This window comes from Oncorhynchus tshawytscha, linkage group LG03 (assembly GCF_018296145.1).
Source record: "Oncorhynchus tshawytscha isolate Ot180627B linkage group LG03, Otsh_v2.0, whole genome shotgun sequence".
In the NCBI taxonomy this organism is placed as follows: domain Eukaryota; kingdom Metazoa; phylum Chordata; class Actinopteri; order Salmoniformes; family Salmonidae; genus Oncorhynchus; species Oncorhynchus tshawytscha.
This window is the reverse complement of record NC_056431.1, coordinates 43,646,503-43,672,513: the sequence shown is the minus strand read 5'-3', so window position 1 is coordinate 43,672,513 and position 26,011 is coordinate 43,646,503. Positions and strand designations below refer to the sequence as shown.

The 26,011-nt window shown below is 39.7% G+C and overlaps 2 protein-coding genes across 7 annotated transcripts in view; both read right to left on the bottom strand.

Annotated features, from left to right (window-relative positions):
- ubr3 (ubiquitin protein ligase E3 component n-recognin 3) overlaps positions 1-7,469 on the bottom strand; it is a 48,084-nt gene extending 40,615 nt beyond the window's left edge. For 2 of the 4 annotated variants that reach the window (XM_024405000.2, XM_024405010.2), the window contains exons 1-13: positions 6,618-7,468; positions 5,382-5,521; positions 5,066-5,218; positions 4,687-4,848; positions 4,486-4,526; positions 4,327-4,393; positions 4,091-4,221; positions 3,721-3,949; positions 3,429-3,608; positions 2,544-2,677; positions 2,316-2,402; positions 2,162-2,227; positions 1,987-2,076 (exon numbers count right to left, since the gene is read on the bottom strand). In XM_024405000.2, coding sequence (XP_024260768.1) covers positions 1,987-2,076; positions 2,162-2,227; positions 2,316-2,402; positions 2,544-2,677; positions 3,429-3,608; positions 3,721-3,949; positions 4,091-4,221; positions 4,327-4,393; positions 4,486-4,526; positions 4,687-4,848; positions 5,066-5,218; positions 5,382-5,521; positions 6,618-7,048 — 1,911 coding nt within the window. In that variant the 5' untranslated portion in view covers positions 7,049-7,468. Of the gene's footprint in view, positions 1-1,986; positions 2,077-2,161; positions 2,228-2,315; positions 2,403-2,543; positions 2,678-3,428; positions 3,609-3,720; positions 3,950-4,090; positions 4,222-4,326; positions 4,394-4,485; positions 4,527-4,686; positions 4,849-5,065; positions 5,219-5,381; positions 5,522-6,617 lie in introns of all 4 variants that reach the window. The other 2 variants (XM_024404997.2, XM_024405015.2) reach the window with 2 other exon arrangements.
- An 11,246-nt stretch (positions 7,470-18,715) lies between these two features.
- Positions 18,716-23,081, bottom strand: LOC112236390 (small RNA binding exonuclease protection factor La). Of its 3 annotated transcripts, none has more exons than XM_024404981.2 (12): positions 22,938-23,081; positions 21,448-21,511; positions 21,219-21,322; positions 20,915-21,089; positions 20,713-20,820; positions 20,526-20,629; positions 20,363-20,434; positions 20,243-20,285; positions 19,856-19,993; positions 19,576-19,762; positions 19,384-19,503; positions 18,716-19,261 (listed from the first exon to the last, which is right to left on the bottom strand). In XM_024404981.2, exons 2-12 carry the CDS (start codon positions 21,502-21,504, stop codon positions 19,167-19,169), a joined length of 1,203 nt encoding a protein of 400 aa, XP_024260749.1. In that variant the 5' UTR covers positions 21,505-21,511; positions 22,938-23,081; the 3' UTR covers positions 18,716-19,166. The 3 variants fall into 3 exon arrangements, with proteins under 3 accessions (XP_024260749.1, XP_024260756.1, XP_024260741.1); XM_024404988.2 differs by having other exon boundaries at positions 22,916-23,046; XM_024404973.2 differs by lacking the exon at positions 22,938-23,081 and adding an exon at positions 21,795-21,869.
- Positions 23,082-26,011: the final 2,930 nt, after the last annotated feature.

Here is a 26,011-nt window from a genome sequence, read left to right as displayed (position 1 = left end):
TATAGGATGGAGGTCAGGGCTTTGTGATGGCCACTCCAATAACAAGACTTTGTTGTCCTTAAGCCATTTTGCCACAACTTTGGAAGTATGCTTGGGGTCATTGTCCATCTGGAAGACCCAAGCTTTAACTTCCTGACTGATGTCTTGAGATGTTGTCCAATATATCCACATACTTTTCCTCTCCTCATGATGACATCTATTTTGTGAACTGCAGGAGGGACTGGTGAACCAAAGCACTCCCACAACATGATGCTGTCACCCACGTGCTTCGCGGTTGGGATGGTGTTCTTCGGCTTGCAAGTTTTTAATTGTTTTTAATAACGATGGTCTTTATGGCCAAACAGTTGTATTTTTGTTTCATCAGACCAGAGGACATTTCTCCAAAAAGCACGATCTTTGTCCCCATGTGCAGTTGCAAACCATAGTCTGGCTTTTTTATGGTGGTTTTGGAGCTGTGGCTTCTTCCTTGCTGAGTGGCCTTTCAGGTCATGTCGATATAGGACTTGTTTTACTGTGGATATAGAGAGTTTTGTACCGGTTTCCTCCAGCATCATCACATGGTCCTTTGCTGTTGTTCTGGGAGTGATTTGCACTTTTCGCACCAAAGTACATTCGTCTCTAGGAGACAGAACGCGTCTCCTTCCTGAGTGGTATGACGGCTGCGTGGTCCCATGGTGTTTATACTTGCGTACTATTGTTTGTACAGATGTGTGGTACCTTCAGGGCATTTGGAAATTGCTCCCAAGGATGAACCAGACTTGTGGAGATCTACAATTACTTTTCTGAGATCTTGGCTGATTTCTTTTGATTTTCCCATGATGTCAAGCAAAGAGGTACTGAGTTTGAATGTAGGCCTTGAAATACATCCACAGGTACACCTCCAATTGACTCAAATTATGTCAATTAGCCTATTAAAAGCTTCTAAAGCCATGACATCATTTTCTGGAATTTTCCGAGCTGTTTAAAGGCACAGTCAACATAGTGTATGTAAACTTCTGACCCACTGGAATTGTGATAATTAATTATAAGTGAAATAATCTGTATGTAAACAATTGTTGGAATCATTACTTGCGTCATGCACAAAGTAATGTCCTAACCGACTTGCCAAAACTATAGTCTGTTAACAAGAAATTTGTGGAGTGGTTGAAAAACAAGTTAAATGACTCCAACATAAGTGTATGTAAACTTCAACTGTATATGCATTGCAATTCTTTTCGAATGAGTGGTTGTTTATGTGCAAAGTATTCATATACCCATGAGCATAGCTTCCACATGTATGTACGATAAGTCCACGCTCTTTGTCTCTCCCGCTCATAATCTTTCCCCACCCCCTTTCCACTGTGTAACAAGCAGTCATATCGGGTTAGTCCACTAGGAACTTTTCATACGCATTATGTTAGTAATCAATATAACCTATACCTTGTATGTATGTTTATGCAATTCTGTGATTGTTAAGTTAGTAAATAAATTATTAAGACAATTTGTGTATCGCTGATTCATCACTTAGGCTAAGGTTTGTGTAGATATCCAAGGATTATGCGACGTTCAGAGACTGATATGAGGAAATGATTAATTGATGACTGGTATGATATCAATATATTCTTGAGCTAATTCAGGAAACGGTAACTGATTAAATAAACTTTGCCCATGGAGCCCCAAATGACTAATTAATTGTTTCATGATTGATTTGAGTAATAATTAAACGTAGGAGGTAATTATTCGATGAATAGCAGTCATCACATTAATGGTAGTCACATCACGACAACACATTAAGGTAATCTCCAGAGTAGTCACACAGGAACCCTTTAAATAGCCAGTCAACTTCTCCTTATCATATTTACAAGACACTAACAACTGTTCGGGTACGAGTCAGCCTTTCCTTGTCAGACATTGTGTGACGTTATTAATCACACAACCTGTTCTGATATTTGAGCCATTGTCAAGACATTGCAAAGAAATGTGTAAAGGCCTGTACCAGTGCAATACCTGAATCTGGAGTGGATGGACCATAATCTTCATGAGCATCTCTTGGTGTGGGAGGAGACTGTCCAGGTCAAGCCCCTGGCACTTCACTGCCTAGGAGACAATAGACAGTCAACTCACTACAAAGAGGGCTTAAAGCACCAGAAACAGAACTTGAAGGGTTGTAGATCTGCCACACCTTGCTTAGGAACATGGCGTAGTAACGGTGCAGTGGCAGGTGAAAGGTCACTTGATTTGGAGCAGGCTACAGAGAAACAGACCAGATATAAACACTAAAGGAAAATGTTGATTTACAAATGCATCCTGACTGTTGTGAATATTTGCTGAGTTACCTCATCCACAAAGCCAATGGCATCAAACCAGATCTGCAGAGTCTCCAAGCAGTAACGCACCACCGTCTTGGTGTATTCCTGTGTCTCCTGCAAATAAACAATCATTCATAGTGTAATCATTTTCCTAACTGTTTCCGTGCATAATACTGGAACGTCAAACAGCTACAACTTGATCCACACTGATAAAAAAAAATATTATAATAATTAAACAAGGGTTATTGTACTCACTTTGACTTTGCAGTGTGTGAGGAGACCCCACATTGGTTGTGCGCAGGCCTCCAACTCTGCTGCAAAAGCTGCATAGTACGTCTGGGACTCGAACTCCACGTGCTCACTCAATTCCCGCTTATTTAAGTTCATACCTACAGGACCAGAGGAGCGCTTTCATGGTTAGTCATCACGTAACACGAAGCATTATTCCAGTGGTTTCATTCACTAAGTCATCACGAAACATGAAGCATTATTAGTGGTCTCGTTCACTGAAAGCCGCTTAAGGGACACAAAGGACAAAAAGGCAGGTGAACCTGTCAAACATCTTTGTTGACACCCAGATAAATCTGTAAGAATGTACTTAAGGGCAGAGCAGTCTACACGCATAAAATAACATAGAGGCACTCTGCACCTTTCCTTGGTAAGCGGATACTCCAGTCCACAGTATCTGAGGCTAGGGGTTATTTTTAGGGTTTTGGTGGACACATGGCAGGAGTGCTGCACAGACTATAATACTAATAGAGACATGCACCATTATTCTCGTTTGGTCAGGCAGTGGAAAAGTTAAGTTGGATGTGACATAACATCTGTTTTAAATCAAAATCAGATGTTATTTGTCACATGCGCCAAATACAACATGCGTAGACCTTAAATGCTTACTTAGCTACAGCAAATAGGGAACAACTAAAAAGCAGTGACTAACCAATAGAAGAGAATCTCAGAGGGATAACATTGCATCATATGACTAAGCAGATATTAACAGAGACAGGTGATATCTATGCGAGTCATATACTAACGAATACACTACAAATCACACCGGCTACTCTACCTGGGAGAATGACTGAGGAAAAACACTGAATAATCACCACTGCTATTCATATTCTTAAATACACAAGGAATTACCTTGAAAGAAGGACACAAAGCTCATCCACAGCATGAGCAGTGAGTGGTCCTCCAGGAATTTTTTTGCTACACTTTGGTGTGAGAGAATATTAATAAAATCGCTAACTAAAGGCCAGTAAGTGTTGTTCTTCAGCAGAGGCTCGCTGCAGTTGACCACAACATGGCGGCTGTTCTCTTCATCTGAAAATAAGGAGAAGAGGGAGAGGACACTAGGCTCAGTAGTGTGAGAAGCACACTAGATTCATGAATGAAACAACCCAATCATCAGTATGGTCATTCAAACATAGCTCACCTTGAAGTTCACTTTTGATAAGGCAACTCTCCATCATGTAGAGGAGGACAGTGACCATGATGTCTAGGAGTTGACACTCCTCGGTGACGTGACGTGCTAGCTCCTCATTGCTGAACAGCTGTACACTGATATGTACGATGCGGTTGGACATGGTATCTGACTCCTGGCTTTTCATCAGTGTCTTCATAATGAATGCATAATGTTGAACAAATGTTTTCGTGAAGGTGATCTACAAAAGGATGATAAGCAGGTTATCTTATGCATTTGCTGTTGTAACAGCTTCTCTAGGCAAGAATGCAGCAGTGCCAATACACCATAAACCGTAGGAATGAGAAAATCTATGCACTACACTTAACCTAATTAAACATACCTTGTAGTCTTGATCTGGCAGCATGTTCAGTAGAAAAGTAACCATCTTCTGAGGAAACTCATACTTTATTGTCCAAAACAGCAACTCCTCCAGAAAACATTTGTGTTTCAGAGAGTCCATAATGGATGGATCTAAGAAAATAACACAATTGACTGGTCTCATGGTAATGCTGACTTTCACATGAAATACCTGTAATTCATCATTACATAACCTGCATAACATTCTATGTGAATTACCTTTGGCAGTGCTACTAAGTTTAACTCTCTTTCTCTGTCCAACCGATTGCCCCCCATCTTGATCCTCCTTTAAAAAGACAATAGGAAGTAATAACAACAACTATCTATATTTCAATACTAAGAAGCGAGACTAACTATTCTGATACCGTATTCACATACCTCTTTATTGGACTCATCAGGGCTGGCTGGTGCTTCAGCTCCTAAGGAAAACAGAGCAGAAAGCAGCTATTAGCTGATTATTCCCTTGTTTAATGAGTTATTGAGAAACATTACTTACATTGGGTTTCTATAATAAATAAATAAAATGTTATTTTTGACTTATTTTGAGCTCCAACTCCTAAAGAGGGGATGAGGTCTTACCCAGTAAACCCAACGCCCCTGCGCCAGCCCCTGCCTCAGCCCCGCGAGTTGGCTCTGCAGCCCCAGACTGGGCCTTCTCCTCCACAGACACCAGGCCTGAGTTCTTCAGCGCTGACAGGTACTTCTCGTAGTTCTTTTTTGCATATACATTCTCCTCTTGACCTAGAGGGCATATTTACACATGGCATATTTATTAAACTAATTAGACATTCATTGGCATCACACCAATGTCATAAGTGAAGTATTAAAGCATTAGTAGCCCAACTTCAGTATCGAGCTCCGCAATACTAGTAACTATCCTTTTGATAATTTTCCCACATATGGTCAGAATAACATTCAACTAAAGGCTGAATGAGAGAGTGGAAACAGACATATTTACCCATGCTCAGGTCCTTGAATATTTGCTGATTCGTTAGGATCTTTGTCAGTACAGTTCTCATTGCCCCACCCATCTTCGTAAGTTCTTCTAAGAAGGAGATCTGGGGTTCCAGCTGCTGTAAGACCTTCTGTAGGTCCCTCTCAGTTGATGTGTCTGAGTGCAAGATAAGATAAAAGTTATGAAGTGTGTCAGATAGGCTCATGAAAACAAGCAGAATTACCTACATAAGATAAAGTTGTAAAAGAACACGATTTCTTGCCTAGTTAAATTTAAAAAATAGAGTATCCTGTAGACAGAGACATGCTGTTTTTCTCACCTGGTTCAGTGTATCCATCCCTTAGGTACTGTATGATACAGATGATGAAGCGGGGTAGGACCATCTCTGACATCAGTAGTAAGTCTCTGGGGACTGAGGGGACATTCTCCCCGGTTCTTAACCGATGCCGATTGCAAAATCTGAGAAACACCACACATATCTTGATTTTAGAAGTACCCAAAATAAATGTAAGTATTTGGGAAGAATTACTCAGCAACCTATCTAATGAACACTAGCAGTATATTTATCTTCCTTTGAAAGTGCAAAATGTGAATTTTAATATAGGCTACTAGTATATCTGGCTGCCTTGAACAAACTGTTATGCCATCAAACAAAATAACAGCAGAAAAGTAAACTCAGAAATGTTGGGGAGTAAGGATCAAAGAAGAAATGACATGTCACATGAAGTGATTAAATTATTCTGCTTGGAAAATGTGTCATTATCCTAGAACCCTTGTAGAACCCTTGTATCGGTTAAGTTCAATAGTACAGTATTTACATTACAGGAATATAACATTTCACTGCGGGAGTTATCTACAACAGGATAAACAGCTGTCTGGTTCAGAGCGATTGATCAAAGCGGTGTGCACTTGACAAGATTGCTGGGGTTGGGTCGATCCTCTAATGTTCTGTTAGTTAGCCAAATTACTATAACTAGTGCCCCATAAAGACAACACTTTTTCTTACGTTGTGTAGCTAAATCTAATAGTGAATGCTTTATCAAGTGCAACAATGGCATGCTCAGTGACAACATTTTTAATTTATTTATTTTATTAACCTTTATTTACCTAGGCAACAATAACAAATTCTTAATTTCAATGACGGCCTAGGAACAGTGGGTTAACTGCCTGTTCAGGGGTAGAACGACAGATTTGTATCTTGTCAGCTCGGGGATTTGAACTAACAACCTTTCTGTTACTAGTCCAACGCTCTAACCACTAGGCTACCCTGCCGCCACATACATGTCAGTACAATTATAAAAAGACAGGGACCTTTCAAACCCGCACTGTTACATATTTTACAAATTGACGCTCCCACGTAGAACTTTGCTAACTAGCTGTTAGCCCGCAAGCTAGCCATCATCATTAACAGCCTAGTTAGTTAGCCAACGTAGCTAAATGTCAGTTGCAGTGAAATAATGCCACGTATTAAGCCTCGTCAATTAATTAGAAATGGTTACTTTACAATCCAGTTAAATAGCTAGCTATCAGCCAGCTAACGCTACTAAAGACTTACCCAGTCTCTCGCATGACATTACTGTCTCCACAGTCACAGGCCCCACCAGCCTGGCTCCTGAACATGTTGAAATCATGGCCTGTGTGATCGCCGTTATTAAAACATTCTGCACAAAGTGACATGCAAGGAGATATGCCACAGGTCCGACAGCGGTATGCCACAAAATTGGCTGTCCAAACCAAGCCACATAAAGTAGCGTTGTCATAGGACCGGACCGTTTTGCAGAACTCTTCGAAACCTTCTCCTCCTGCTATTAGACATTTACACCAGTCAAGGGCTTCTGTGTCTGCCGCTGGCTTTTCTGGATTAAGAACAGAATCAAGTAGCTCTTGAAGTTGTCGGACACCAGAGCTGTTGTCAGTCCAATTAAGATCTGCCTTTAAATGGGCAGCAGTAGATTTCTTGTCCCGGCGTACCAGCGACGCCGCCATAATTCACTGCTTGTTTTCCACAAATTTATTTTTGTTGTCTTGTTGGTACGTTCTCGTGATTTCTCGCGATACATTTCGATAATACCATTGTGTTGAGTTGTATTCAGCGTCAATAGTGTTCAGTTGGTTCCACAGGAGTCAAATCAACCACATTGGCCTGCGACTTCATTGCCAATCAGCACCAAGTTTGGCAAGTGACTAACTGTGTCGTATTCTCGGCTACTGCTGTCCCGTATGCAGCTGATGACAATGTCAGAACCCACGATTACAGTAATCCTACAAGAGAAGATTCCAGTGCTTCCAATAACAATACACTCTTTATGGTGGCAGTAACTAGTGGACTAAGTATATAATACGAAAATGTCATGCATATTTTGTATTGCAAAAACTCGATGTTCATAGTGGTAGTTTTTCGTAGCGTCCGTTTCACTTCGGATTGTTTTCATTGAGACCCCACTAATGCGGAAGTGTTACTCTGTCTCTGTACATGCTCCCCGTAGCTCTGACGATGGGTGTGCTGTGAGTTGCAGCTTTTGTTGCTAAAAGTCTAGCTCAAACTTGGTCAACAGAAGGTATAAAATAAAACCCATGGGATTCCATTTACAGGCAGCAGCTACCGAGTGCAGACGAGATTTGAGCTGGTTCCGAGTAACCTTAACCCCGCTCAAATGTACTTAAATGTAACAAAACGTGGTTTATAGTAAACACAATAGGGAACAACGCTCAGTAGAAAAAAATGTGCGAAATTGCATAGGATTTTTCTTTCTATTCTGTTTATATGGACTTGACGTTTGTCAATCAATGCCAGGGGGATACGAAACCTGTTGAAGAGAGACTTTTTTTTTGTAAGGGCTGCAAACGCATATCTTGTATTCGTTCAAGAAACACATTCATGCAAAGAGGACTTTTCTTCTTCTTTTTTTATCAGTGGGGCAGTGACATTTTTTTGGCCCACGGGACTAATCATTGAGCTGGGGTTGCAATTTTAGCACACAATTTCAAAGGGAAATTTTTGTTTACTCAAGTTTGACACCAATGGTCATTGGCTAGTAGCGGTCATCAACCACATGGACAGATTATGTGTTTTTAATGTATACTGTTCTAGTCCTCAAAATAACTTACTTCTAGAGGAAATTCTTAAGTCTTCTGAGAAAATATCCATCCAGTCAGATTATAGTTGGTGGAGATTTTAATATGGTTTAATCTAATCAGACTGATAGATTGCCCCATAGGCCTAACATTGGTGTGAACAAGTTGGTGAACTTCTGCCAAAGCCTGGACTTAATTGACATATGGAGAGTTAAAACCCCTGGAGAGAAACAATACACATGGAGTAATAGAGATCGTTCACTACATTCAATAACTGATTATATATATGTATATATACAGTGGGGCAAAAAAGTATTTAGTCAGCCATCAATTGTGCAAGTTCTCCCACTTAAAAAGATGAGAGAATACTTATTTTCCACCATAATTTGCAAATAAATTCATAAAAAATCCTACAATGTGATTTTCTGGATTTTTTTCTCATTTTGTCTGTCATAGTTGAAATGTACCTATGATGAAAATTACAGGCCTCATCTTTTTAAGTGGGAGAACTTGCACAATTGGTGGCTGACTAAATACTTTTTTGCCCCACTGTATATATATTATATTTGTAATAATGACAATTACAACAATACTGAATGAACAATGAACTATTTGTTCTCAAATAAATAATGAAACATGTTCAATTTGGTTTAAATAATGAAAAAACACAGTGTTGGAGAAGAGAGTAAAAGTGCAATACGTGCCATGTAAAAAAGCTAACGATTAAGTTCATTGCTCAGAACATATGGGGTGGCAGGTAGGAAGCCTGGTGGTTGGACTAGTAACTGAAAGGTTACAAGATCGAATCCCCGAGTTGACAAGGTAAAACATCTGTCTTGTTCAGGGCAGAACGACAGTTAACCCCCTTTTCCTAGGCCGTCATAGAAAATAAGAATTAGTTCTTAACTGACTTAATATATATGAAAGCTGGTTGTTCAATATTCCCAGTTAAGGAGTTATAAGGTGTTGACTATTTCTCTCTATACCATTTGTATTTCATATACCTTTGACTATTAGATTTTCTAATAGGCACTTTAGTATTACCAGTCTAATCTCAGGTGTTGATAGGCTTGAAGTCATAAACAGCGCTGTAATTCAAGCATTGCTAAGAGCTGCTGGAAACGCAGTAAAGTTTGAGTGAATGCTTACGAGCCTGCTGCTGCCTACCACCACTCAGTCAGACTGCGCTATCAAATATCAAATCATATACTTAATTATAAAAAAATAAACACAGAAATACGAGCCTCTGGTCATTAATATGGTCAAATCCGGAAACTAATTTCGTAAACAAAACGTTTCTTCTTTCAGTGAAATACGGAACCGTTCTGTATTTTATCGAACGGGTTGCAACCCTAAGTCTAAATATTTCTATTACATTGCACAACCTTCAATGTTATGTCATAATTATGTAAAATTCTGGCAAATTAGTTCACAACGAGCCAGGCGGCCCATATACCCTGACTCTGCGTGCAATGAACGCAAGAGAAGTGACACAATTTCCCTAGTTAATATTGCCTGCTAACATGAATTTCTTTTAACTAAATATGCAGGTTTAAAAAAATATACTAATGTGTATTATTTTTAAGAAAGGCATTGATGTTTATGGTTAGGTACATTCGTACAACGATTGCTTTTTTAACGAATGCGCTTTTGTTAAATAATCATCCGTTTGGCAAAGTAGGCTGTGATTTGATGATAAATTAACAGGCACCACATTGATTATATGCAACGCAGGACAAGATAGTTAACCTAGTAATATCATCAACCATGTGTAGCTAACTAGTGATTATGTGAAGATGGATTGTTTTTTACAAGATAAGCTTAATGCTTAGCTAGAAACTTACCATGGCTCCTTGCTGTACTCGCGTAACAGGTGGTCAGCCTGCCACGCAGTTTCTTCTTGGAATGCAATGTAATCGGCCATAATCTGCATCCAAAAATGACGAGTACCGATTGTTATGAATACTTGAAATCGGCCCTAATTCAGTCGACCTCTAGTGTTGAACCTAGCACTGTAGATGTACAAATACTGCCTGCAGTCCTGACGGATCATGAAGCCATATGGCTGACTAGAAGAATGTGCAGTAATGGTAAGAAGTACTCTGGTGGTTATTGGAAATTAAATAACTCATTGTTATTGCATGATGATTTAAAAAATGTGATGAAGAATCTAATTTCTGTTTACTGGAATATTTGCCACATCTAATGCAGAATATGGGAAATATTGGGAACTGCAGAAATTTAAAATCCGCTCAGCCTGTGTTACTTATGGAAAACATCTTTATTTAAGAAGGCGATGTGAGGTAGCCAAACTCTCTTAAAACAATTGCGGATATCACAGAGATTGAGCATCTTGATCTTAATGAGAAAGCTTCATTGAATGATTTACAGAATCAACTAGATACATTTTATGGGGAAAAGGCTAGAGGAGCCTTCATAAAATCCAGAAAACAATAGTGTGAAAGAGGTGAAAAGAACAGTAGATACTTTTTTAATTCGGAAAAGAGGAGAGGGGAACTCCACACACATGAGGATGGGGTTACCACTGGGACGGCAGGTGGCCTAGTGGTTCGAGCATTGGGCCAGTAACCGAAAGGTTGCTAGATCGAATCCCTGAGCTGACAAAGTAAAATGATTTCGTTCTGTCCCAGTTAAACCCACTGTTCGTAGGCCTTGTTCTTCATGATGCTCTCTGCGCTTTTAACGGACCTCTGAGACTATCACAGTGCAGGTGCATTTATACGGAGACTTGATTACACACAGGTGGATTGTATTTATCATCATTAGTCATTTAGGTCAACATTGGATCATTCAGAGATCCTCACTGAACTTCTGGAGAGAGTTTGCTGCACTGAAAGTAAAGGGGCTGAATAATTTTGCATGCCCAATTTTTCCGTTTTTGATTTGTTAAAAAAGTTTGAAATATCCAATAAATGTCGTTCCACTTCATGATTGTGTCCCACTGGTTGTTGATTCTTCACAAAAAAATACAGTTTTATATCTTTATGTTTGAAGCCTGAAATGTGGCAAAAGGTCGCAAAGTTCAAGGGGGCCGAATACTTTCGCAAGGCACTGTATCTAATAACCTGAGGCTGGTGTTAGACTTGGTTGAGTATTGTGATCTATTGGATGACTTCCCTGTTATCTTATTTTGGGATTTTCAGAAAGAATTTGATATTGTAAGTCACAAGTTTATCTTTGATTGTCTTAAGCATTTGAAGTTTGGTCATTTTTTTGTTGATGCTATTAGAACTCTGTATAATGGTGGCAATAGCTTTATCAAACTCTGTCATGGAACATCCTCAATGATTAACATTTACAAAGGAATATGACAAGGTTGTCCAATCTCACCGTTAACATTTTTTTGTTAGTATCTCAAATCTTGTGCTCATTAGTTTATCAAAGTCAATTTGAAGGCATTACATTCCAGGCCAGAGAGATCAAGATATCTCAACTGGCAGATGACACCTCACTTTTTTTGACAAATGTGTCACAAGCTAGATTAGCATTGGATATTGTGAAGCAGTTCTCCAAAATCTCAGGTTTGGTATTAAATCTTTCCAAATGTGAGATGTTTGTTCTGAAAAGAGCTGTCAACCCAGCAGATTGTAAACATCTCTGAAAAATATACTGTAACCGACCTCGGTGTAAAGATCACCAAAATTCTTAAGGCTGTGAATGATTTTAATTTGAACTCTAACTGAATCTGTCCCCCCAAAAATTATCTTCATGGTTAGGGAGGGATTTAAGTCTTTAAAGCTGAGGGGCTATTTCATGCATCCTATCTTTTTTCATCTATTGATATTCCCAAATCCACTTGCTGTACCTTAGATAGGCTATTGTACAACTTCATATGGAAAAACAAGCCACATAAGATAAAAAGAGATATTATCACCAACAGGGTTTGGGATGGCGGTCTAAAATTCTTAGACTTCACTAAAAGGTACTTGTAACAGTATTTTTATTGGAATTTCACAATTTTCACCCATATTAAGAGATACAACAACAGAGACAAAGCACACAGAACAAAAACAAGAAAAACAGCACCCACTTAAACATATCACTAAAAGGTACTTTAAAAAATCCTCATATTTTCTGGAACATTATACCTCATTTTGTTTTTCAGAAGCTCAGGGGGCTTAATTTTTTACTACAATGTCCCTATATTGTTGGTAAACTTCCTGTGAAATTGGCAGCTTTTCACAAGCAGGCTTTAATGTGCTGGGCTTTGCTGTATAACCACAACTTTTCACCTCAAATGTTTTATATGGAATAATGGTTCAATATTACATATTAACAAGATGTGATTTTACTGTAACTGGTTCTCAAAAAACATTGTTCTTGTCAGCCAATTAGTTAGTATTAGTGGGAATCTATTTACACAGAATTTATGAAAATATACAATTTTGAGGTTTCAAGCAAGGAATGGCACTATTATAAAAGCTATACCTAGTAGGATAATATCTTTACTTCAGAATAATGCATATTTTGGAATATCTCCTATTGTAAGTGATATCCAGGTGAATGGCATAAGTTTACTAGATAAGAAATTCAAGAATCGTTTATTAAGGGATATTTTCGACAGGAAGTCTTTTCCCTCTTCGATATTTTGTTGAGCTTCATCTTTTGATGTAAACTGGCGCTGTGCTTGGCTCACTCCACACAAATTCATGGTGACCAATGAAGTAAAGAAGATCTTCTTTAAGATTATCCATAGATTCTATCTGTGTAATAGCTTGATTTCTAAATATATACCTGATGTTACCAGTGATAAACTTAAGATAAACTTAAGTTCTAAACTTCACAAGGTGGTGGAAGTGCATGCGATTGATGCTCCTTTCCAATAAATATAGAGGGTCTTATTCTGCAGACGTGATGATCGATGCTTGGCTACTGTTTGACAAATAAAAATGACCTTGCTCTTTTGTCCATAATAATCTCATGTAGGCTATCCTACCTGCACTGTATCTGCAAATTGTTGGCAGAGCGCACTTGCCAAGACCACATTCGCTATAACGCAAAAACATTTTTGGGAACAAAACCATCAGTAGAGTTAAATGCGATGGAAATCCATTTAACTTATGTTTTATTCGGTACATTGGAATTTAACAGCAAAAGTTATTTATGTGCCCTACTCATCATGCACAGCCTTTTTCCTGCAACAGGTCAATTTGATGGAAACATCTCTGGTGGGAAAATGGGCATATTGTTTTTAAAGGTCCCGTGCAGTCATCCTGATTCCCAAGAAAAAATAGCTTTTAAATGACCAAAACATAACCCTTAGTATTTTTATGCTATTAAAATGCTCAGAAGTGAAGAAATCTAACTATCAGGAAGCCTGAAAGAACAGGCTGAGTGGGTGGGAAACTTATATTCATGAGCTTGCCTTGACTGACAGCTCTTTGAAACACCCTTGTGGTTATTGCCAGGTAACAAGGTAAACAATGGGCCACATATACCGTGCCTAAATAGTATGCCTCACCTCATTTTCTCTGCAAAATGCTCTCATGGTCAACAGAGATTATCATAGACTGTTGGATATGGCTGCCTCGCTTCTAGTCCTTAGGAAACTTTGCACAAGCATTTCGCAACATTCGCAATAACATCTGCTAACCATGTGTATGTGACCAATAAAATTTGATATCAGACAAACAGCAGCAATACACAATTGCACTCATCTCCTGTCCGAATGCTTGAAGAAAAAAAACAATACCAAAGTTTTAAAAAATCTATATCATATCAAGTAAAAGTGAATTACTTAGGCTTTAGGAAATGCAACCAACTACAGAGATTGATGGGGAGCGGGAGAGGAGGCGTACCCATTTACCCCGCTTCAAACAAGCAAGCCTCAGTCACCCGCTTAGCTTCAGTCACCGCCAAGATTGAAGCGGGAGACAAATCCAGCTATGGCCTCCTTGTCAGGCCTTACACAAGAAAGACAGGGATCCTGGGATGGACAGCTCGCACAGCTTCCCCACATACTGCTCTGGATCAAGGCTGACCCCATTGAAGAGGAGATGCCTGTAATATTTTAAATGGGTAGTGAATTTAATTTCCTTTTATTTACTGTTCTGAGTTATGATGCGATCACATTTGTTGATGTGGTGATCTACTTATTCTACAATGTGTTTTTTAAGAACTCAATTCGAAATATGCAATATTTGGTCGTGCACCATTTTGTGAAACTTCCCAATGTTTAATCGGAAATTGTGTGCCTGAAATGAATAACTATGACCTACATACAGTATGTTGGGTCTGTCTTCACATCATACCCCCCTTCTTCTTTAACATGGGAAAGCTGATTTTGTATCGCAACATTTCTGCTGCAGTAGTTGCCTGGGAAGCTGTGCAGACAGTAGATGTCACATTTCCTAAAATGTCTTATCATTAATTATTTATTGGCGGGAACTGGAATACGCTGTCGTACACTTCGAACTGGGACATTTTCAGCTTCCAGTAATTGTGTACAGATCCTTGAGACAGAAGGTTGTGCATTATCATGCCGAAACAGTTGATGGCGGCGGATGAATGGCACGGCACGACAATGGGCCTCAGGATCGCGTCATGGTATCGATATGCATTAAAATTGCCACCGATAAAATGCACCTATGCTCGTTGTCCATAGCTTATGCCTGCCCATACCATAACTCCACCACCACCATGGGCACTCTGTTCACAACATTGACATCAAAAACCTCTTGCCCACATGACACGTCTGCAGTTGTGAGTCTCTTTAGACATACTGTCAAATTCTCTAAAAGGTCAGAGGTGGCTTATGGTAGAGAATGCCAATTGCACACTCCCTCAACTTGAGATAAACGTGGCATGTTTTGTGACAACTGAACATTTTAGGGATCTTATATTGTCCCCCAGCATGAGGTGCACCTGTGTAATCAGCTTCTTGATATGCCACACCTGTCAGGTGGATGGATTGTCTTGGCAAAGAAGAAATGTTCACTAACAGGATGTAAACAAATTTGCAAAGCTTTTTGTGTGTATGGAACATTTCTAGTATCTTATTTCGGTTCATGATTAATGGGACCAACACTTTATATTTTTGTTCAGTGTAGTTAAGCTTAAGACGCTACCATTGGTGTATAAAATGTCCAGCTTTACGTGACATTGCATAAAGCCAGAAGTAATGCCTGCCTCCTGAATCCAAGCATTTTACATTACATTTTAGTAGACAATCTTATCAAGAGCAATTTACAGGAGCAATTAGGGTGAAGTGCCTTGCACAAACAGATTTCACCTAGTCTGCTCAGGGATTCGAACCAGCAACCTTTTGGTTACTGGCCCAATCCTCTTAACCAGAGGGAGGGACCAGTAACTTTATGATCAACTATGTCAATGTACCAGCTTGTCATTTTTCATACCTGGGTCAACCTACTATGAACTTGTTTCATCAAAATAACAAGCAATTTGATGAAAAACATGATTTTCACAGTTTGGCACCATTTAAAGCAGAGTTTTGAATATTCACATGGAAATCTGTCACTAATTGGATGGAAACTTAGCTATTCCTCACTTTTCGGTCTTATTTCTGTGGACGGATTTTGGGTTGAGAAAAACCTCTCGCTCGCTTTCTTTTGTCTACACACATGCAAGAGGCATTTCAATCGATACGAATTGTGTATTTAATCTTTCTGAATTCATTTTTTTGTAGAACCACCTGTGATCTGTTAACCCAGAATTAAAATCTCACGTAATTTGGTCAGCTACGTGATTATCCTGTGTTAGAGATCCATGGTTGCACACACGCAAAGAACTTTAATCATTGCCTTCGCCCTGATATGTCCATATAACCAGTTAAGAAAACCCCCAAAACCAAACTAATGCTGCACGGATCGCACACATCCCGTTAAATCCTGGCAGATTATCAGTCTTCACACAATCTGCCAACGTGAGATTAAACAACCTGCAACTGGACAGACATTTAAAATACTTTCTTTGTCCTCGATTGGGAAAAAAGTGTAAGACCCAGGTTAGTAGAAAAATAAACAGTGCATTCAGAAAGTATTTAGGCCCCTTGACTTTTTCCACATTAGCCTTATTCTAAAATGTATTCAATAAAAACACCCTGTAATGACAAAGCAAAAACAGGTAGACATTTTTTGCAAATTTATACAAAATAATAAACAGAAATATCTTATTTACTTAAGTATTCAGATTCTTTGCTATGACTCAAAATTTAGCTCAGGTGCACAGTTTCAATTGATCATTCTTGAGAAGTTTCTACAACTTGATTGGAATCCACCTGTAGTCAATTCAATTGAAAGGCACACACCTGTCTATATACCGTAAGGTCTCACAGTTGACAGTGCATGTCTGAGAAAAAACCAAGCCATGAGGTCGAAGGAATTGTCCGTAGACAGGATTGTGACGAGCCACAGATCTAGGGAAGGGTACCAAAAAATGTCTGCAGCATTGAAGGTTCCTAAGAACAGTGGCCTCCATCATTCTTAAATGGAAGAAGTTTGGAACCACCAAGGTTCTTCCTAGAGCTGGCCGCCCAGCCAAACTGAGCAATCGGGGGAGAAGGGCCTTGGTCTGGAAAGTGACCAAGAACCCGATGGTCACCCTGACAGAGCTCGTCTGTGGAAATGGGAGAACCTTCCAGATGGACAACCATCGAGGCAGCACTTCACCAATCAGGCCTTTATGGTAGTAGAGTGGCCAGACGAAAGCAACTCAAGACAGCCTGCTTGGGTTTGCCAAAAGGCACCCAAAGGACCATGAGAAACAAGAGTCTATGGTCTGATGAAACCAAAATTGAATTCTTTGGCCTGAATGCCAAGCGTCATATCTGGAGGAAACCTGGCACCATCCCTACAAGGAAGCATGTTAGTGGCAGTATCATACTGCGGGGTTGTTTTTCAGCAGCAGCAACTGGGAGACTAGTCAGGATTGAGGGAAAGATGAACGGCACAAAGTACAGAGATCTTTGATGAAATCTTGCTCCAGAGCGCTCAGGACCTCAGACTGGGGTTTAGGTTCACCTTCCAACAGGACAACAACCCTGACAACGCAGGAGTGGCTTCGGGATTCTCTGAATATCCTTGAGTGGCCTAGCCAGAGCCCGGACTTGAACCTGATCGAACATCTCTGGAGAGACCTGAAAATAGCTCTGCAGCGTCACTCCCCATCCAACCTGACAAAGGTTGAGAGGATCTGCAGAGAAGAATGGGAGAAACTCCCCAAATCCAGGTGTGCAATATTGTTGCACCATAACCAAGACTCGAGGCTGCCAAAGGTGCTTCAAACTGAGTAAAGGGTCTGAATACTTAAATATTACATTTACATAAGTTTTTAATTTGTAATATATTTGTCTGGTTTTGCTTTGTCATTATGGGGTAGGTAAGACTGAGGGAAAAAACAATTGAATCCATTTTAAAATAAGGCTGTAACAAAATGTGGAAAAAGTGGTCTGAATACTTTCCGAATCCACTGTATGGCAGCATTTTCCCATTAGCCAAGCTGTAACGTCAACTTCAGAGGCATCCATATCGGCATTACATTTAAATCTGCCAAAACCTCCGCTACTGGCTCGTCCCAATTTGTTGGCATTCCAATTCTTAGACAAAGCAATTTCAATACCAACAAAATTCCAATCTAACTTAAGTAATTTACATTTCTCCTTTAAGCATGTACACCCGTTCTGCCAGTCACATTCTGTTAAATGTACCCAAAACACACATCCCATGCTCACTAATTTCAGTTTGCTGCAGCTAGCGACTGGAACGAGCTGCAACACACAAACTGGGCAGTTCTCTTCATTCAGACACCTCGCAGGAGGCCTTTTTCCAGGCCGTCATTGTAAATAAGAGTTTCTACTTAACTGACTAGTCTGGTTAAATAAAATATGCTTTATACAAGCCACACCACATGACAAAGGCAAATTGGTTGCAGATTTGGGATGCGGAGTTCTTAACATTGGTGCAGCAATGCTTGATGTAGGGTAAGAAAATACTCCACTATAACGTTTCAGTTTTTATCTAACCACTTGCCTTGTTCTTAGTTTGTTTGTTGGGTTTGACATTGACGATACACTGGAGATAGTGTAACATGCGTTTCCTGAGAGCCCATGGCTATGCCAAGGAATATGACGCCGTGATAATGAATCCCCCGTTTGATACCAAACGCAACCAAGGCAAGTTCTCACTTCAAATATAAAAAGTTGAGAAACCTTGATCGCTTTCTAAATTATTATTTTTTTAATTAAAAAAGGTTTGGGCATGCAGGACCGCTTTAACTATGGTAATGACAGCAGTATATTCCTGTCACAAAACATCAACACGAGATGTAAGTTGTCAGAACACTCAATTGTGGTGTATTACTCCATCAACTTCTGTCATAAGTGGTTGTCCAATTTCTCTTTTTGCAGAATTTCAGCACATACAGAAGAAAGCAAGTGACAAAAGAGTATAACTTGGAATAGCAGGTAACAAATGCCGAACAAGTATACAAATCGATCCTGCCCGTGTTTCTCTCCTTGACAGAGCTAAGATGTGACTTGCCAGCGTCCTACAAGTTCCACAAAAATCTACATCGTTAAGGGGCAATGTTAACAAAAGTCTGTCAATTTAAAAATCACATTTTATTGGCTATTCACAAAAGTAAATTAGGAAGAACCTAGATCTGGGCTTTAGGATTGAACAGTATACACGATTAAAATAATTGAGGAAAAATTTAATGGCACTGATTAACAACTTTCTATTGACATGCACGTCTTCGTACGGAGGTGACAAACAAGCATAATACACTCCTGTTGAAATGAAATTATGTTCAGACGCAGTCAACAAATTAAATCCATATTAAACAAGACAAACCCATTAAAAAAAAAAAAAAAATTATGTTCAGGGTAGAAATTTACCATTTCCATTACAAATTGTTTTCTAGGTTGACATCAAGGTGAACTGTCTACAGTTCTCTTGAAGCCTCCACTGGAATGGAATAAAGTTGTTCTATGTTTTCAGTTAGTTTCTTTTCAAATACAATATTTCATTGAGATGTGCAGTAGATATCATTTCTAAGAACCATTCGGAGTTTTGGCAACCTTTGCAGCTGGAGCATCAGCGTCTTTGCCCGCTCCTGCCAGTGCTCGCTTCTTTGGACTAGGAGGTGCTATTGGAGAAATGTAAGTTAAAAGGAAAATATTACATACTCAATTGTTTCAATGTTTATTTTCTCATTGAAGATTGGTAGAGACATTTGTCTCACCAGAATCCTAACATAACTGCTCTTACCGTCATCATTATCGCCATCATCAAATTTGGTCTTTCTGCCTTGGTAGTGTGATTTGCCATCACGTCCACCCCTGTCCCTTCGTCCTCCTCTCCCCCCTCTCCCACCTGATTTTCGGCCACCTGTAAAGAGCGAAAGGAAATGTTCCATCAGATCAGACAGGAAATATCACCCCCCCCCCCGGGATCAGTTACCTCTGCCTCTTTGTTTGTTGAGAGATTCCTGTTGGTCTTCAATTATCTTTTTCAGAGTTTCCCTCTCAGCATCTCCCTCCACCACCTCCCAAGTAACATCTTTGTCTTTAATTTTCAAGTTTCCTCCATTTGCTTCTTTGGCCTTATCAAAAGCTTCCTTAGCACTCACTCTGAAGAGGATGGTACCCTTTAAAATAATAATTGATCATTATTTCCTATGCCAACTTAATTTGTGTAATTGAAGGGTGGTTCAAATAGTTTATTACATTGCAATTCTTGCCTCTTTGGCACCCCTGATGAAATCAATCCATTTGATTTGACCATGGCCTGAGAAAACCTCGTGAAAGTCCTCTCTTGAAACACTGTCAAGATTGCCTGAGAACTTCAGCAGGCATCCAGTCTGCTCATCCAGAGATTTCTACAATGCAAAATAAAGCAGAGCACCACTTGTGAGCAACTTTAAACCTCCCTGATTTGGGAAGAAAAACAATACAGAAGGGTCCTGTTCAATAGGAACAAACAGGAGAAAAATAATCTTGAATTGGAGGGGGTACTACACAAACTAGCCCAATAAGAACAGACGCCAATTTCAAAATGTTTAGTCCAAATGAAGACGACCCCCTTCAAAACATACAATGATTTAGTATAGCACTTCCATAGATCTTACCATTTCCTCTTCCTCTGCATGTTTTTGTTTTTCGTCCTTGTCTCTATAAAAGTTAATTTTGCACAATTTACTTTACCATAAGACAAAAATAACATTATTAAGTGTCAGTAATGTGCTCACTGTTTAGCTTTAGCCTTTGCCTCCGCTTTGAACTGTTTTCTATCCTCTGCTTTCTTTGCATGGTAGTCCTCTCTGAAAACAAGAGCAGAGTTAATATACATTTTTCACCAGTATCAATAGGTCATCTTAGAGACGTGGCAATGGTAGCTAAGCCTCCACATACCTTGACAGTACAATCATTTCATTTTCTTTGAATGATTTGGTGTCTGTGCGTCCAAGGAACTGCTTTGACACTTCTTCAGTGTCGAAAGTCAGGAACACGGAGCCCTGAAAATGGATGGAGATGCTGTGTGTTTTTATTAAACATTTCAATCTTAACTGGGGAAAAAAAATATCTCCTGCCACATTACCTTGAACTTCTTTTGCAAGTTTCGTCTCATCTGAATGTTTTCTATGACTCCTTTCCCTTTCAGCCACCCATCAATTTCATCAAGCGTCGTCTCCAATGGAAAACCTTTCTGGGAGATCATAGAACATGTTTGACACAGAGCTCCAAAACAGCTGTAAGATCTCAAATCAGTGGCATCTCAAATATTGGAAAACCCAACTTACAATGTACACAGATTTGTGTTTGAGGGCATCTTTGTACTCATCATTCAGTTCTGGTAAAGGCTTGCTTGAAATTCTCCTGATTTTTGCTTTATCCTCACTCATTTCCAAAAGGCCAGTCTTGGATTTTTTCAGAGACTCAACAATTACGTTGGGATCGGTTGTCAAACATTTCAGTCTGAAAATAGAGGGGAGAGTTAGGAATCATGTTATAAGCAAGCAACTAAACAACAAAATAAAAAAAACAAATGTAGGCTGAATTAAGTCCCAAATTCCAATTGAGCAAATAAAAGTAAATTGCACAAACCTGTTAAACTTCAGCATAGTCTCCAGGGTCACCCAGCCATCATCGAGCTGCAACTGTTCTTTGAGGAACTTGTCTCTTGGAAGGTTGTGATCACCAAAGTAGTACTTTGAAGATAAAGAAAAACATGTCAATCAGGGATGACCAGCATTATCCAGGTTAGCTGTCATTATAAAACCACCAGCTTTGGCTATACAGCTACAGTAGAATACATTTTGCTACGACAATATACCTCAATCTGTCTTGCCACCTTCTTCTCAAGTTCAGACATAGCTTGATTTTCTGCCATGATGTGTCTGAAAAAAAAATGAGTCAGACAATTACTAGATCAAAATGTGACAAATCAACAAGCAACAGTAACCAAATGGGAAATGCTTTAGATACAAGTACTAGCCATGTCAGCTAATTACACAACGGACATGTATGCAAGACGTATGCATTGAGAAAAGCTTTTGCTTAAGCTCCAGAACACACCAGCAGTTGTTTTTTAAAAAAATAGTACGCAGCATCATCTGGATATGTATTTTTTTATTTAACTAGGCAAGTCAGTTATGTATGCAACAAAAGTTCAACATTCACCTTGTGCTACCATTTCTGTCAAGCCCTCTACGCATAGTTTGACGCAGACGTTCGATAAATCCAACATATGCACCACGCCCAACGCACTGCAACGCAAACGCAGCGTTTCATTGGACATTAATAATGTCATTCTGGTGTACCAAAATGCAACACTGTTTTTATTTTACCTTTATTTAACTAGGCAAGTCAGTTAAGAACAAATTCTTGTTCTTAACGACGGCCTAGGAACAGTGGGTTAACTGTCAGGGGCAAAACGACAGATTTGTACCTTGTCAGCTTGGGGATTTGAACTTGCAACCTTCCGGTTACTAGTCCAACACCCTAACCACTAGGCTACCCTGCCGCCCCATGTCGGTGTGATCGAAGCGTTACCCACGTTCACACTCCTGGCTAAAGACAGTCATGTTACCCAACCTACCAAGCATTATATAATGTCCATACTGTATGAAGTACTTTGGTTTACTAGTAGTTACAGTAACAGCCTCAATTCAAACAAGTACATGACCTAAAAGGGTAGTTTACACCATGATGCAGTTTACAGTGAGTCCAACGCATACTTACATCAAAGATGATCTTACATGGACGAGATAGTCGAGTGACAATTCTAACGATGGAAATACATGTCCTCATATGGGAGGCAGGCAACGGCGATATCAGTTGGGTCCATTCTAGCCAACGAGGGCAGATAGGCGTGTGAACAACAGGCAGAACTCCGATATAAAGTCGTTTTTCAAAGTTGCCGGAATGCCACGTGCGACCACTCAGTGGATTATTAACAAACTAACCATTACGAAACTTCTATTTGATCAAATATGCCTCGCGTAGTAAATTACCAATTACATGTGTTGTTGACCAAATTCGACATTCATTGACCACACAAAAATTATTCCTCACTTCGTTATCTTATTTTCGTGGACCGATTTTAGGCAGAGTAGATGATCTCGCTTCGCCTCTTCCTCTCTAGCTACACGAACTGTGCTAACTCGTTAGTTAGCTTGCTAGTGATCAACTGCTTATTTTCTCCACAGGCCTCAAAAATACAAGATAGGGCGGTTCTTTACCAAATAAAATGAATTGTATATAAATATCTACCGCTGTTAAATTGTAACACATTTACTTACTGTGAAAAATTGACCTGCTTACCTGCAGAGATGCTGGTTCTTCAGAAGACTTCTACCACACTACTAAATCAAGTTGGCAAGCAAGCACGTTCTACGGAGAATATTGAGGGCCAAAACAAATTGCTTTCTGCACTGCAGCCGGGGCTACAGCGCCGCCTGACTGCTGCGGAAGTACCTTATGGTCAAAGGTTTTGGTAAATATTGTATTTTTATTTACACGTGTTAATTGATTTGTTAGAAAATATTTGGACAGTAGGCAGAATTCACACATCACACTCATACGAAATCAATGAACATACAACCACCGCATCTATGTGCACCATCTTGTAGATGGACGTTACATTTATCAAGTAAAATCGTGTGCATGAAGCGCATCAATCAGCCACAAAACAGTTGTTTTAGTTCATCATTTTTTTTAAACATTCAGAATCCGTTGTCTCCACATTTGAAAACGGATTAATTGTGCATACCCCAAACCCTAAGATTTAGATGTAAGGTTGATACCCATCTGGTGACATTTGTACTTCAAGTGTAGAGATTTGTTTAAAAACTGTGCATTTGTGCATATCAGTGCTTTATCAGGTTAGCCAGTATAAAAGTACACAAATGGTAGTGTTAAAGTGCATGAGAACCAGTGTTAGAAGCCATTCAATGTAAGTGGATTGAAAATGATGTGCTATTTTTGTAATATTAAACCAGCAGCAGTCATTTGTCACTGAACATTTGTTTTTGGCCAAATGGTTATAAAGATGCTCTAAATAATGTAACTTTTTGTATAAAGATTCTTAGCACCTGTCACACATGATCAGTATGGCACAAAGGACTTGCATCCATGGGATTTAGTTGAGGTTTGTTGTAAAAAGTACATTCAAAGACATAACACACTGTAAATCCAAATGCAGCCCCGTGCTTGCTTGGCTGGGGGGGTTACCCACAACCTCCCAGGTGTCCAGCTCCGGGTCATACTTCTCAATGCTCTGCAGATACGTCCCCTTTGAATAGGAATATCCCCCAGTCACATAGATGTAGACATTGATCACTACAGCACCACACTCCATCCTCTCCTTCATCATTGACAACTGCCTCCACACATCTCTCTCTGGATCTCATCCTAGTCTGTCCTCCCAAGTACAGCTTGTTGTTCAGAGAAACAGAGCACAGGCCATACTCTGAGGGCATAGAGACCGATTTAGATTTCCTGACCGAATATATTCCATACAAATGAAAATACATGTCAATTTCCTTTGAAATGTGTCACACCGAGATGAGGAGTTATTGTGACAATGATCCACTCATTGATGTCTGGCTTGTAGACCTGAATTTTTTCATAGGTGCTACCTCCTCTGGTTCCACAGTGGCCCCCGGTCACAAATATTGTGCTATTTACGACACAAGCAGTGGCATTTCCTACACCTTTCAAAGAGGAAGCCTTTTATCGAGAAGAGTGAACAGCGGAACACAACAAAGCAATAATGATTTCATTAGTACTCAGTGAAATATTGTTCATGTTATTTGAATGTGCAGAATAACTTAAATCATTATTTACAGGTAAATGGCAGAGAAACAGTTGCCCAGACAACCACGTAAAACGGACAAATGGGTGAGCCATTTGACCACAGCATCGAGGAGAACTTTCTCATTCCATACGTTGACTGAACTCAGCTTGTCGTAGTCCACCTCTAAGAACTTCTATTGTTGTATGAGTATTACCCTTCCTGCCTCCCACTCAGGGCAGATGTGCAGCACAGCAAAAGAGTGCATTCCCAGGCAGTTGTCCACATCCAGGAATCATATAAGGAAGGTCTGCTGCCTCCAGCAGGCTCTGTACATTTGTCTCAGTGATGCTCACCCTGGAAGTGTATATTTAGTTCACCAAAGCACTCAGAAGTTCATAATCAATCCCAGTCAGTTTGAAGAGGTTGTTTGACCGTGCCTTCGTGTCAGCTGTGAACATGACTTTAAAAATAAGAGTGGTGAGCTGACAAAGCTGCCTTGTGACAGTGAAAGACTTGTCCTGTGGCCCATTGTAGGGTGATATGTGTAAATGTCACCTATGTAGAATTCTTTCAGCGCATCCAATAGCTCATTCGGCTGCCGCAAAAGTCGTAAATATAGCTTTATTTTCCTCTGTCAGACATGATGGCTAGAAAATGAAGAGAACGTCCGCATTTACTTTTGGGGTGTTAATGTCTGGTGTCCCATTAATTCAACAAGCCTGAGAAAATTTAAAAAAAAAAACTAAAGTCTAACAGCATTAAGGTTAAAAGGCACATATAGACGTTCATCTGTACAGTCACACTATTACAAACATAGGCTAAAACAGTAGGGCTATTTATTTCTATCCACCCATGAGTAGGCTACGAGGACGGGAAATTAAGTATCTCATGTCATAATCAGCAGCACACAACTACATATTCCTAAATCATTCGATTCCAAGCATTAATCTTCAACGCAACAGTCCCTCGTTCACGCTTACCTTTCCACCATATAATGGCACTTTCTGTACTAAACCGGCGCTCGGAGTGCTTTTGTTTGAGCGCCCTGACGAGGACTCGCAGAGGGTTACCTTAAATTAGCTCAGGACGGTGGCAGCATACCTGTCAGATTCTCTTCTTGTGTATCCTGCTCCATATTACTCCAGTCATCTTCCCAGATAAACTAAAGCCGTCTGCTTAGCTTTATTATTAGCATTCCAGTTATTTCCTGGACACGCATTCTCCTACCATGCAGAATGAGCCTAGCTAGACACAGCATCGATGCGCACAAGGAGACTCCAATACCACAAGTGAACCAAAAAACGATATGGTTGGCAGCCTATTTAAATTTAATTGAGGATTTCCCCCCACTGCAAAGAACCACTTCCCATTGGCAGTTTTAGCCGAATATGGATTTAGATTGCATAGTCTAACATGAGATTGTAGTGGTGCCATGAACAAGCTCGACGTCAAACCTTGACTAACACCAATTGTGGTTTACAACCTCACTACAACGTAGAATCATCTAAGTGATGGAAATTTGACTTCAACCTTCACGGTTTAAAATGTGTTTTTTTGTTGTTTAAAAAAAATCTAAATTACTAAGAGGCTGGTAGTCTAA